At 46.2% G+C, this 14511-nt stretch overlaps 1 protein-coding gene across 2 annotated transcripts in view; it reads left to right on the top strand.

The window, feature by feature from the left end:
* GLI2 (GLI family zinc finger 2) overlaps positions 1–12258 on the top strand; it is a gene marked incomplete at its 5' end in the record, with an annotated part of 189418 nt that extends 177160 nt beyond the window's left edge. For both annotated transcript variants that reach the window (XM_083865653.1, XM_083865654.1), the window contains 3 exons: positions 2421–2702; positions 5730–6066; positions 7107–12258. In XM_083865653.1, the coding sequence (XP_083721779.1) occupies positions 2421–2702; positions 5730–6066; positions 7107–9469 (2982 nt within the window). In that variant the 3' untranslated portion in view covers positions 9470–12258. The remainder of the gene's footprint in view (positions 1–2420; positions 2703–5729; positions 6067–7106) is intronic.
* Positions 12259–14511: the final 2253 nt, after the last annotated feature.

Below are 14511 nucleotides of genomic sequence, written 5' to 3' on the forward strand. Positions count from 1 at the left end.
AGACCAGCTGGCCTTGCCACGGGAACTAGAAGTAACTGCCATTATCCAAACAATCTTATATTTTACAGTCATGCTCACCCCTGAACTGCTGTTCAACCCTCCTTTGATGCAGTACAGACACACCCCACGACTTGTGGGAGATCTGTAGGCTGCATACGATGGCTCTCTGGGCCATATTTTTGACACCCTGTTTTTGAGGATCATATAACACAATCCTTTACAACAGATGGTATCCCTCACAGCAAAGCTCATCATGCTGGGCAGCAGGCCCAGGAGAGGGTCCTGCGTCCAGCTGTGGCCATGACCACTGGTTTAGCAAACTGTACTGAGACCTTGGCTCACAAAACCACACAAATGCAAAGCAGAAGTTTGTGGCTGTGAATATTTCCCATTACCCACTGGTAACTCCATTGTGGCTCCTAGCTACCTTCTAAATATTTTTCCTCTGCTTGCAGTATTTACTTGGAATGCACCAGTTTCAGAGTTAGTCACCCAGGTCTCCTCTAAGGGGGAAGGTCCACATTTCCTGTGTTTGTCACTATCATTGTGTGGCAGGATGTAGGTGTATGGTCCAAACATGCTGAAGTTCAAGGCTGGGGATATGTTACCACACTGACTTTGGTTTGATTGTTGAAATGTCATATGCACAATGTAATTTTAAACTTTCAGTGACTACTTGAATCCCTTTGATACCTTCGAAGTTACACCTGGAAAAGGGGCTTTTATCCTGTGACCACTCTCCAGTGCATACACAGAGTGGCATGAGTTCATGGCCAGCCAAAGACTCAGAGTGACACCTTCAGCAACTCAGGCTGAAGAAGGGTAAAACACATAAATCCAGTTGTGTTTAGTGCATCAGGAGTTCTCCAGTTCTCCCACCCTAAGGAGTGTTACCCTGTATGTGCATGAGAGTAGGAGGGAGGCATCTGAGATATCTAAACTCTTGACTTTACTAGATGTCAGAGTCTGGATAACCCAGGGATAGATGAAGGCATGCCAGTGAAGCAGCATTTATGCTCAGCTCAGTTGTAAGGGGTATGGCCTGATAAAGAGGATGATTGAATTCCCTTAGGTGGAGTGTCTACTGTCCAATCAACAGTGATCATGTTACCCTAATTGCTGGGATCTGAAAAATCAGAACTGTTGAGCCTGAGATATTTATAAAAAATGAGCTGTTCATATACAGGATTTTTTCAGCACATGTGGTGGGGGTTCTGTTCTTTGTAATAAGGCTTAATAGCAGTAATAATACTTCTATAATGCTTGTGCAAAAGGTTGCATGATATTTTTAAACATACTATTTTAATTTTTGTGCTTTGGTTTAAAATATATTAAATATTTACCTCAGTGGGGCGTTACATGGATTTAGATGGTTTGAGTGATATGCCAAGATCAGTCAGGGAGCATGCTTCTGAATACAAAGCAGACTTTCAGTGTTTTTCATGTGATGATGCTGGCTTTCTGCAATAAATATATACTCCACTGTATTTTTTTACTTAAGTTCCTGGACAAAATTACAGAACGGATTTTAAGAAAACTAATAGGAATGGTCATTTTGGGTAGCCTTCAAATAACATCTGTCTGTTTTTTCTCATGGATTTATCCTAGTGCATTGGCAGAAAAATACATAGAGTAGTTGTGAGGCCAAAAGCAATTGTGATGAATTCAGAGCTTCCAGCGCAGCAGCACCAGCTCAAACAACTGCAGTGCTAATACACTTTGGAATTGGAGACTCAGTAAAATAAAAAAAGTTAAAAGAATAAAAGTATCTGTTTGCCAACTTCTGTTTTCAGAAGCATGGCTTCAGCCTTGTTTTCCTATGGCAATCAATGATTCATGAATTCGGGATAGAGTGCTGTCGTCTGAAAAAAACATTGCATGCCTGTGGTTTGTTTTGCACAATAGCAGATTTCAAGGTGACAGGTGCTGGAGTGGTATGATAGATTGAGTAGGATGAATCCAGTCTGGCTTGAATTCACTGGACCTCCATCAGCCAAAAGGTTTCAGATATTTTCTTAGTGTAGACCCCACCTTAGCAGAGCAAATGTGTTATGCCCAGTCTGCTACATCACCTCCCTCCCATCCTTAATCAGGAAACATTCCTGTGGCCACCCGAGCAAATACATACATGGGAAAGTAATACTAGGAAAGTATTTCATGAATTCTTAGCTGTCTTTTGATCCAGATACTGAAAACAAGAAGTTTAGCCAACATGAAATGACCAGCCAAGGCTGTGTGGATCAGCAGCAGCCCATATATCACATCTTCCATATCTCAGTCTTACAGAGTCCTGTGGAGCAGATGCTCCACATTTTGATGCTGCCTGCTGCTACGCTGATTGTATTTTCTTGGCCCACACACTGTACCTGGAATATTTGGGCTTATTCTAAATATAACCCAAGACTTGCTTGTATTGACAGAAACCCTATGTCTGTAAAATCCCTGGCTGCACGAAGCGGTACACGGACCCCAGCTCCCTCAGAAAACACGTCAAGACCGTGCACGGGCCTGATGCTCATGTCACGAAGAAGCAGCGCAACGACGTTCACCCGAGGCCACCACCTCTCAAGGAAAATGGAGACAATGAGGCAAGCGCCAAGCAGAGCAGCAAGGTGTCAGAGGAGACCCCCGAGGCCAACAGCACCACGAGGAGCATGGAGGATTGCTTGCAAGTCAAAACAATAAAAACAGAGAATTCTGTGGTAAGAGCAGTTGCTTTTCGCAGAAATGACATGGTTCCTGATCTCTCTGATGCAGTAGGGGCATGAGGCATTTGTATGCCATTTACCTCTCTGAGCAGGTGCCCTTCAACCCTCGAGTTCAAGCCTAGAAATGAAACTGCAGGTCAGGGCACAGTCCAGTAAATTTTGTACCTTCCTACTTAGCATCAGAAATTCCTGCCCTTGTAGTCATGGGGGCCATGTGATGCCCTGTGCTGAGCTTGGCATTCCTGTGCTGTGAAAGTGGGTAAGACCCAAGAGTGTTGTGGTCAAATGAGCTTTACCTACCTCACCAGTTTAAATTGAGCAATGACCACAGGGCACAGATTGATGAACACTTCTTGAGGCAAAGGCCCTGGCTTAAGCAGTCCCTTTTCCCCTTCTCCCTGCACCCTTCACTTGTTTTCTTTCTAGTCTGCTGCAGTTTGATGAAGCCAGTGGGGAAACAACAAGCTGTTTTATTTTTGTTGAGTATCTTAAAGCAAGTTCAATTCCTTGATCCTGTCCACCATGGGCAGAAGCACAAAATCACTGTGATTGTCAGGGACCTCTTGAGTTCATCTAGTCCCACCTCCCTGATCAGTTGAGGTTGGTTAGAGCAGATTACTCAGGAGTACAGAAATTCAATACTTGCCTCCCAGCTGCCATTGAAAATTGCAATGGGATGATGAGGCAGGGGAACAAAATGAGGCATAAACATGGGAGCAATGCTATGGCCCACAGAGTACAGACTGTCACTCAACTATGATCAAGCTTTACATCTCCAGCAGCTGAAGCAAAGACCATTTATCAGTTTTCTGTCCATTACAGCAGCTCCACAATTGGCAGTAGTGTGGTTAGTGGTACTAAGGAGCTGTGTATAGTGGTAGTTTCAAACACATGAAAACTCTTCCACCCCATCCAGGATGGAGGAGGAGATGGAGCATCACAACACACAAAACACTTCTGCCTTTTGATGTTTCTTTTCACTTCTGTACCCGAAGTTCTGGTCTGCTGCATCAGCTCAGGGTATGGGCTAGATACAGAAGAAAAGACCTTCACCTGCAAAGAAGTGTTCAGATATTCACCAGACTTCCCACTTGAGCTGAAAGGACTTTGAGCTCCAAAATATATATTGTCTTGATTTGAATCCAGGCTAAAAGATGGTTATTCCTGTGAAAAGCATGCCCTGGAGCTACAAAGATTTTCTCAGAAGGGTTAGGGGATGTTGTTGGACAAATTACTAATAAGCAGCGTGTTTCAGTTAGGAAAAAATTCAGTATTTACACATCCAGAATGTCTCTAATTGACTAAAGAAACAGTTTCCTGTGATGGGATTCTGTACTGTGTTACAAAAGCTGAGTGTGAGAACCACTGGACAGAATGACCTTTCTCCAATACTCTTCCTCCATGCGTTTTATTGGTTTTTTCCTATGAAAACACTGACACATTTACAGCTCCCCACCCTACTTCTCCTGAAGGTATGGGCTTGTTTTCCTAACACTCTGTGCTCCCAGGGTTCCAGCCAAGCCATCTCACTGGCAGCACGGCCCTGGGTCATGTATTTCTCTTCACTGTCCCTCTCTAGCACTGCATATTTCACTTGTGCACATCTAACAGGTGGCATCTCATCTGGTGGGTCCACATCCAACTCCTGTTTTGTGGATAAGGTTGGGGTGGTGGGAGGGGTGAGATGCCTTGCTGGTTCCCATCGTTCCTAGGCTCTTTGTTTTAACTGTATTTGTGTGTCACCCTGAACCCATGGAAACAGGTAGAAAGTCTCTCCTAGGAGCTTTTATTTGTGCCCCTGAAGAGGGAAGGCAGGGGAAATGGGGTATGGAAGTGGGGGGATATGTTGGTGATTTTTGCTGTATTCTGCATTTCCCTCTTCCTCCTTTTACTAACCTGCTCCTTTTTGTTAATGCTGTCTTTGTCCTAACAACCTGTTCTTTATTCCCACTTACCCTTCCTTACTCTACCTTCCTAAGGACAGTCGGTACTAAGGTGAGCAAAGAATCCTTTGTATTAAAATAGCTGTATAAAGCATGATCTCCTGCAGGTCTCTGTGTCCATTTAACCCTCACAGGGTGGAAGTATGTGGGGCAATGGGGAGAGATAGGAGAAATTTGCTTGAGTGCAGAAAGGGGAAGGATGCAGTGCCTGAGGATTCCCTTTGCCGCCTTTCTCCCAGCATCACAACTTGCCATTAAATCTTGGGATTGCAATCTCTATCATCTGTACTGAAGGGCAATCAGAGCCAGTCAACCCTGCCCATGGGGGACTGCTATGGAGTGAAGTAAAAACACTGCAGCACTCCGCATTCCCACCTTGGCCTGGGGCAGAGTACATTGCCTTTTCAGCACTCCCATTTTTTGCTGGAACATGGGCCTGGAGCAGAAAAGCTGGCATCCTGTTTGGTAGTAGTAGAGCAAGTTCAGACCATATAGTGTCTGCTGCAAATAAACTACTCAGTGTGAGTAGTTTACATTCCTAATGTAAATAAAATAAATATTTATGGTGCTTATCTGCCTTATCTGCAGGTGGGAGTTTGCAAACAGTGAACTAGGTATTTATCTGTCGGGGAAGTTTGTCAGCTAACCTAATTATATGTTAGGGCATTTTAAAGACAGAAATATGTTGTGTCTGAAATGCTTAAGCCTTGATCCCATGTTAGATAAGCCAGTGTTTGCTGCAATATACCTTGCACAACCAGGTGACGTGCTGCTTTTCTTCGAGAAACATCTGTCCTTCTTTTGGAGGAAGAACATTTGGTTTCTCTCCATCTTGCAGTTGAATCACCGTGGTTTTTCCAGCTGTGGGGTGCTATCCCATACTCCTCTCACAGGGAGGGGGCAGCTGTCTTTTGGAAGAGCTGAGATCCTGCAGCAGGGAGGGGTAGCAAGACAGGGGAGAGGCTAAGATAGGAGCTCTCCTAGCCTCCAGGACTAACACTGGAGATGCTGGGCTCTTGATTTCTTCCCATCCATATTTTCACCTGCCCAACTCTTTTTCCTCTTTTCCCTCCCCAAGATGTGTCAGTCCAGTCCTGGTGGCCAGTCGTCATGCAGCAGTGAGCCATCACCTCTTGGCAGCACCAACAACAATGACAGTGGAGTAGAAATGAACATGCACAGCGGGGGAAGTCTGGGAGATCTGACAGCGTTGGATGACAACGCTCCTGTCGTGGACTCAACAGTCTCATCTGGTAACTCAGCAGTCAGCCTGCAGCTAAGGAAACACATGACGACGATGCAACGCCTTGAACAACTCAAGAAAGAGAAACTCAAGACAGTTAAGGATTCCTGCTCATGGGTGAGCCCAGCTCCACAAGCCAGAAACACCAAGCTGCCTCCCATCTCAGGAAATGGTAAGACCTGGACCAGGACCAAGGAAGGAACCTTCCAGAGTTTGACTCTGGTTTCATAACCAAGAGTCTGGCCTGGAGGAATGAGGATCATTTCTTACTCCCTCTGAGTCATAATTTGATAGATAAAGATGTCAGGTAAAATGGACAGCTTGGGTATAAACACAGCCATCTGGTGATATGAAAGAGAAAGCCAGGTTCTCAGTTCTACAGACCTATGAAGGGAGACAGAAGTGTTGGTTCCTTGTTTCTGAGCTTGCCCAGAACCCAGACACAGCTGTCCTCATTGTCCCAGTTACAGCCTCAAGACTGCTTGCATTTCTTCCAGCAGTAACAGTTCCCCAAGGGCTAATGCGCTTCCTGGGAGACCACTGGAGCACAGCAGCAATCACTACAAGACCTCCTTCCATAATCTTGCTCTGACAGGCCTTTTGTCACTCAAAATCTCCTGGCTATTGCCTCCAGCTTCATATGCTCATTTCCCACAGGCTGGTGATCTCTGGTAAATGTATCTTCTTGAACTCTCTAGAGATCCTCTAACTTTGCCAAGAAATCCAAAGGCATACTGCCTGGGTTGTATTAGATCTGAGCTTCTTGGGTTACTCTTGGAAGAGCCTTTGAGTGTCAGCCTTTGGGTTCTCGGCCTGCTCTCCCTGACTACTGTGCCTCTGTACCAGAGAGTAGCTGTGGTTGTTGCTATGTGCTGTTCAAGTGGCACTGTTCACACCAGTCCTACTTTTGTCCTACTGAGAGAAGCCCATGTGGAGACATTTCCTCAGAAGCTGAGTATAAGGAGTGTACATGTTAGAAACACTCTGGAGCAGGGACTTCTTCACTTCTCTCCCCAGACTTCTTGCTCCCTTTGCATGAACATATAGCTAGAAATTAAGCTTTGAATTCACTAGCAGCACATGAAACTCACCATCACTCCCATGAAATATTTGGGGGTGGCTTTGTGGGTCTGTATTGTGGCACCTAGAGCACTACAAAGTGAAATTTCTCAGCTAACTAAATCTTTTCCTTCCCTGTGAACTTTCTTCCAGGCTCTGTCCTAGAAAATAGCAGTGGTTCTTCTGCTATGCTGCCTAACCCCAGAATAATGGAGCTGTCTGTCAACGAGGTTACAATGCTGAACCAACTCAACGAGCGCCGTGACAGTACAACAAGCACCGTCAGCTCTGCCTACACTGTCAGCCGCAGATCCTCAGGGATCTCCCCATACTTCTCCAGCCGCCGTTCCAGCGAGGCCTCCCATCTCGGGCACCGCCCCAATAACACAAGCTCTGCTGACTCCTACGACCCGATTTCCACGGATGCTTCCCGCCGGTCGAGCGAGGTGAGCCAGTGCAGCGGGATGCCGGGTCTACTGAACCTCACACCAGCTCAGCACTACAGGCTGAAAGCCAAATATGCTGCTGCCACAGGGGGCCCTCCTCCGACTCCTCTGCCAAACATGGAGAGGATGACCCTGAAGAACAGGATCTCACTTATGGATGGACCAGACCCCACCTTGCCTTCCATCCGCCTTCCCCCAGGCCCCAGGCGTTGCAGTGATGGCAACAGCTATGGCTACCCATCAGCCCCAGCATTTCCCCATGAGGTGCAGGGCAACTGCACAAGACGGGCAAGTGACCCAGTAAGGAGACCTCCTGGAGATCCCCAGGCTCTCCCACGAGTTCACCGCTTCAACAGCACCAACAGCATGAACCCCTTCCATCCTCCACACCCCACAGACAGGAGGAATTTTGGTCTCCAGAGCTACGGGCGCTCAGATGGGAACCTGCCCCGGCACACCTACTCGCCCCGACCACTGAGCATCACTGAAAACATCACCATGGAAGCCATGTCTGGGGAGGCAGATGCATCCATTGGAGATGATGACATTATGCTGCCAGATGATGTGGTACAGTACATCAAATCCCAGAGCAATGGGACAGCGGCCGAGAGCACTTCCATGGGGTACAGCAGTGAGATGCAGAACTTCCAAGGAAGTGGGAAGCTGCAGCCTCCAGCCTTGCCCAGCCAACGCAGGATGGCAGTGGCTGATGCAAGCATGAGCCACTTGGGACCCATGATGGCAGAGTGTTCCATGAGTTTTGATACTTCTTCAGAGATGAATAAAAATAATATGCCTGTCCAGTGGAATGAAGTCAGCTCAGGCACAGTTGATATCATGTCCAATCAGTCAAAGCAGCAGTTTTCACAAGGGAACTTAGCAGTGGTCCAGCAGAAGCAGAACTTTGGTCAGTACCAGAACTACAACCAGCAGCAGATGCAGCTGCCAGACAACAGCATGAATGCAACACAGCAGAACTTTATGCAGAGGAACATGGGTATGGATGGGCAGAGGCTAAACAACTGCATGCAGCTGCGGCAGCAGCCCATGAGCTTAGGTGCCAGCATGAACCCCGATATGGGCTTGCACACAGGGTACAACCAGCCACATCAGATGCTGAGCCCCAGTGCAATCAGTGGCAACCCAAATCAGATCTCTCCTAATTGCAGCAACATGGCAGCAAAGTCTGGACCCCACCTTCACCCTCAGCAAATGGACATGGCAACCGATCCTTCTTTGATGGTCCGGAGCAACAATGAGCGCACAGTGCTGGGACAGGTCATGCATGAACCAAGTCAGCAGAACTACTCATCTCAGCCAAGCCACCTGAACTTCCCTGTGGCACAGGAGACCTTTCCTCAGCCCATCATGACCTCAAATCAGCCCAGTTTTGAGCCTCAGCAGAGCATGATGGGTTCAGCTGCACAGGCATATCCACCTGGCATGATCCAGCCTCGTCCTCCAGCAGAGCCAAACCCGGGCAACCGACCCCGAGGGGTCCGCGCCACGCAGCAGCTGGGCTACATGAGAACTCCCCATCCTACCAACACCATCAGCTCTGGCCAGGAGACAACAGAGGCCATACATAAAAGAACCAGCGACATGTTGCTGGCACCAGCTCAGCAGTGTGCAGATGGCACGAGGGACAACAACTTGATGTACTATTACGGCCAAATCCACATGTATGAGCAGAACAACGGCTTTGATAATAACCACGCGGACTGTCGGGTCAGGCAGCAGCAGTGCACACAGAACAGCAAGCCAGCCACTCTCCCTTCCCCAGGAACAAACCAGGTGTCCAGCACAGTGGACTCTCAAGGTCTTGAGCCACCCCAGATAGATTTTGATGCCATCATGGACGATGGGGACCATTCAAGCCTGATGTCAGGAACCCTGAGCCCCAGCATCCTGCAGAACCTCTCCCAGAACTCCTCTCGCCTGACGACTCCACGAAACTCTCTGACACTGCCCACCATACCTGCAGGGATAAGCAATATGGCAATAGGTGATATGAGCTCCATGCTAACCACGCTGGCGGAAGAGAGTAAATTTCTAAACATGATGTCGTAACAGTAAAGCACAAGGCCTTGGTGCTACCCAAGAGGCTCTGCGTGAAGCAGTTGTATGAATGTGCTTTTCAAAAATAATCTGTTTCAATAGAGTAGGGTTTTTTATAAGTGTTAAATACATTAAAGGATTTCAAAATGAAAATTTTAAAAAGTCTGTGTACAGAATTATGTAAACTATATGCAGGCAGTTCAGTACCACAGGGGTGCACCTCTAGTATTATTTTTCTGGCTTGGTTTCCCAGAGCACTGAACGGTATCACCACCAAGCTAGGAGACAGCATAAGGGTGGTTAGAGATGAAACCCTCCCTTCTGGGAAGCCCTGTAAATAGCAATCCCCGTCATTTTCCGTTAGTTACATTTGCAAAAAATTCCGTTTTCAACCCACCCCAGAAAGAAATGGGAGGATGCAGTTTAGGTTAGAATAAAAGCCATACTATGTATTCTGCTCTGATGAGAGTAGAGTTTAGTTACGTCTCCAAACAAGCCCTCTGCCAGCAGTATTGTTTTATACCGTAAATACCTTTGTACCTTGCAAAGAGCAAAGTTTCCAAATGGCTTCTCAGCAAAGTGCCTTACCATGCTTTCTTGTTAAGTAGCCAAGGCCTCTCTTCCTTTAAAAATCAAATATAGTGTATTGTCAGAAGCGTATATAAAATGTACATTTATAAAAACATAGTGGTGTTTCTGAGAAAACATTGGAAAGACACATTGATGAGACACATAAAAGGTGAATGCACACTTTGATCAGATGTGTTTACAACGTGGTTTATATCATGTGCAGAGTGGAGCAGAGGCCTGGGAACAGCAATCACTGGGAAATAATCCCCCATGGCAGGACTGACACACATGCATAACTTTGCACCTTCTGAACACAGTGACTTTCTGCAAGTGCCCCACATGCATCTTTAATGTCAGAGTGCTGGAGCACACAGTACTGTATCCCTGTGCAGCTTTGCAACAGCTTTGCTCTCTGGTGGGTTTTCCATGCTGAGGTGCTCACATAAACAAGTGATGGTGATGGAGAGAATTTTACAGTCATTCCAGCCCAGTGTGCACTGTGGCAGTATTGGGGGAACAGGTTAATCTGCCAGGGTTCATCTGTGTGATGTGCTCAATGCAGGGTTCTGCCTGGGCTCCATGCACACAACAGGCACCAAGCTGCACTGATGTGGGGCCAAGCATAAACCAAAGCACCCTGTCCCACAAGCAGGCTTGTTGGCATGCACCCAGTGCTAGCTTAACATGTCCCACAGCATGAAAAAAAACTGCTGTATCCAAAAACTATACTACAGTCAACCTGAGTTGTTCATTTGACTAGCAGACTGCACCTGCAGCCTGCAGCACCTGCACTAGCAGACTGCACCTGCAGCACTGAACATGTGCATAGTCTCAAAAGAGGTATTTAAGTCAGAATAGGAGCTTGGTCAGTGAGAATCTCTTGGAACCATCATTGGGGAAGAGATGGGAGGAGCAGGGTCTCCTGAATCCAAATTCTCCACCAGAACATAACTGCTCATAATAGTGATCAGCTGTTTCCAGGACAGTCCCACCTGCCAGTAAGTTGATCTTTGTTGCATTATTTATTTTTGCTGTCGTTAGACAAAGGGTAGAAGCAGCAGGGTGCATGTACTTGGGAGGAGGCCTTGCTTAACTTCAGACTGCGTTGGACAAGGACAGCTCCTCTCATCCTGCTCTCATAGCCTCAAATACTTTGTACCCCGTATGTTGAAGGGCAGGGAACAAGTGTGACATCCCCTGCAGGTTCTACAGCTGGACTGAGTAAGCATCTGTAGAGCTTCACTCTTTCCTTCCCATCTCGCTGTCATGTCCGTGAGATGTTCTCATTTGCACCTGATTTTGTCCCCTGCAAAGGACCAGGACAGGTCTATAAAGGTCTTTTCTGGTGTCTTTGCTTTCCTTTTGCACAAACTGATGTCAGGATCACTCTTCCCAGTATGACCAGCGGCTGATATGAAAATGCCACGTGCTACCTCTAGGCAAACTCTGTGATTTCAGATAGGCAGGAGCTGTGCTTGGCAGTGGTGGGTCAGGACAGCTTTGCTGCCAGCTAGCCCTGGGTGTGGCTGGTGCAGGGAGGTGCTGCTCAGCATCCTGCAGTCTCATCCATTGTCATCCCAAATGCAGAGGGTGCACACAGGGTGCTCCCAGCCCTGCCCTTCACCTCTCAATGACTCCTGCTGATGTCCAGGGTGCATGAGGACAGGGGAGCAAAGCAAGGTTCCTGGCTGTTTATTTGTGTCTTCTGTGAAAGTTGTGTTTAAAGGGATTGTTTTATAGTCTGCTGTATATATTCTCCTGCAGTTACTGACCTTGCCCTTGCCTTTGCATTCATGAAAAGAGGGCGGTACATGGTGTAGGACATTGTATGTTGTCCTGGACGCTTGGAGTGCAACTGGGCATCTCTTGTGCTGAGATGGATCAAGCTTTCGTGTGTCCCTTGATTGCTAATCTGACTTTTTTAACAGCTGCATTGGGCAACGATGGCTCCTGAGTCCCTCCTTACAGATATATTATTAGCAAAAGTTCAAATACAGAAGCAAAACCAAATCTCCAATGACTTGCGATTTTTTGGACTTTCCAGTGGTGGTCTTCCTTCATTTACTGAAAAAGTATTATAATAATCTTGCCAGCACTGTATATATTATGTATAGAAGACATCATTACTAAAAGTACTGTAGGTGTTCTGTCAAATTTATATCTTAAGAACATTTTTAGCTGTTTTCTACATCATAAGAATGGAGGTAACATGCTGAACCTGTATATAAACCTTTTGTACATTAAAAAGTAATTTTTTTCATAATCTATTGTGTCTGTTGTTATTTCTTTTTATTGGCAAATGGTGGTCAGTCTTGGTCTCTCATATCACACCAGCACAGGCAGTTGGACTCTGGGGGTGCTTAGGAACAGCTGGTGAGGAGCTGGTAGGGCAGGTATGTGATACAGCAGCACAGATGTGGAATGGTCTTGCCTTGAAGAAATTCCACTTAACAATGAGATGGAGGTGGCAGAAAGAGAGGTAGCAAGATCAGTGTGTGCTGCAAGCACAGTCCTGCTGCCCAGGTGTCTTTCACTGCCTCTCGGCAGAAGTGATTGGAAGGACAGTGGCAGTGCAGCAGGGATCATACAGGAGAGGGGCTCAGAACACAAGCTAGACATTTGTCAACCAGAAGATTTTTGATAAAAATGGCTTGTTGACTGACTCGGTCATTGTCCAAAAAGAGACAGAAATAGGAAAGATTAGCAGGGCTGTGATGGGCCATGAGAGTGGCAAATTGAATATTGGGTTTGGAGAAAGGAGAAATTAATCTGTGCATTATGTATGTGATGGGAAGCAATTATCGGGTGAGCAACTGATAGATACATCAGTTGTGATCTAGTTAGAGTCCCATCCAGCTCCTTGATGAGAAAGATTTAATTTGGCTGCAGCAAGAGTTAGCTCAGCTACTCAAGAGGCTGATTTTCAGCTTGTTTTTGTAGAGGTGGTTTGATGTGCACAGGGCTAGAGCCTTAAGGGAGGGTGAGTAGGCTGTTCACAGGTGATCCTTATGGGCACAGCAATGAGTTTGGAATGAAAGCTGCTGAGCAAAGCAGTTGGCCAGTGAATCAGTGAATTACACTTGGTGCAAATGAACCAGCAGTTTCATGCAGAAGCAACTGAAGGGGATGCAGTCCTCTTTTCCTCTGAGGGATCCCTCCTGAGCTGATTGGCAGAATCAGGTATGTAGATTCAGGTACACATGGGACAAACCCTCAACCTGTCTTCAAGATTCTTGTATATGGGACAAACCCTCCAGGTTCCTTCGAAGTCCATGGCAAGAGATTGGCACATCTCTCTTGCGAAATAATTTTCTGGTTTAGACACATAGAACGGGGTGGACTTTTCTTCTGAAAGACATGTGTCACTTCCTCACTGATTACAGAGAGACCCCAGTGAGCCAGCTTAGATGCCTTCTCCAGCGGGGCGAGGTGAATCCCATACTCCTCTGGATCTCTTACACCAATCTGGTCACCCTCAGCATGATCCAAAGTTGAGTCAGTGAATGTGTTAATGATCCTGTTGGCCTGTAAATCCATTGGATAAATATCACACCCCTCTGTACTGTCCAAGAACTACAGAAATCACAATAAAAATTCAGTAATATTATTAAAAGGAAATTGTTCAGATCTTTTCTATTGACAAAAGGCTTTGGAGACTCAGATCAACTCCTACTGCTTTTCTACTTCAAACACTTAAAGTAGGTTTCTAATCTAGATCAAATGCTGCTTTTAGCTGGTGTTTCTCTTCAGAGTTCAATCAGGGCACACCTCTGCCAGTGTGAGAACATATTTATTACTTAAACTGGGCTAAGATTTCCTAGGAGCCTACCTGAGGTCATGTTACCAGCATGTGCATTTTTACTGCTGTACCATCCTGGAATAAACAAGGAACGAAAGGCTCACTGCTCTAATTGTAAGCAGGTAATAACCTTTCTGCAACAAATGTTGTTTATAAGCCAGAGCTTGGAGTTTATACTACTGTGGCAGCTGCATAATATTCAATTAACCTTCTTTTTAATCAATCATATCCCTTATGAAAACAACCCATCCTAACAGGTCTGATTCCGACCTTCTTTGGTGAGTGTTAACCTCACTCCACTCCCAAAACCAGTGGGAGCATAGGAAGAGTGAGATCCCACTCTGGGTAAAACCATCACAGCTCTTTAATATTGCACTAATATCTCAGGTTTTCCTGGAGGGGAGAAAAAAGCCCATAAAAGCTACTGTTGCTGGATCTGATTGCACTTACTGAGTACAGAGTCATTCCAACAGCTCTTTATTGCAGTGGTCTCTGTAGGGATGACATAGGGGCTCTTGTTCTTTACGAGCTGTTGGATCTACTTGGAAGCGCATACGTGTGGTAAACAAATGGTGTGTTTTATATTACTGGAAGGACAATTTATGACCAACCAAGGCCTCTTGCAGACAGCCATTTAACTTGTAAGTAAAATGACCTAACACTTAAGAAATTTAGAAGCTACAAA

Source organism: Zosterops lateralis (genome assembly GCF_965231275.1).
Source record: "Zosterops lateralis genome assembly, chromosome: 7".
In the NCBI taxonomy this organism is placed as follows: domain Eukaryota; kingdom Metazoa; phylum Chordata; class Aves; order Passeriformes; family Zosteropidae; genus Zosterops; species Zosterops lateralis.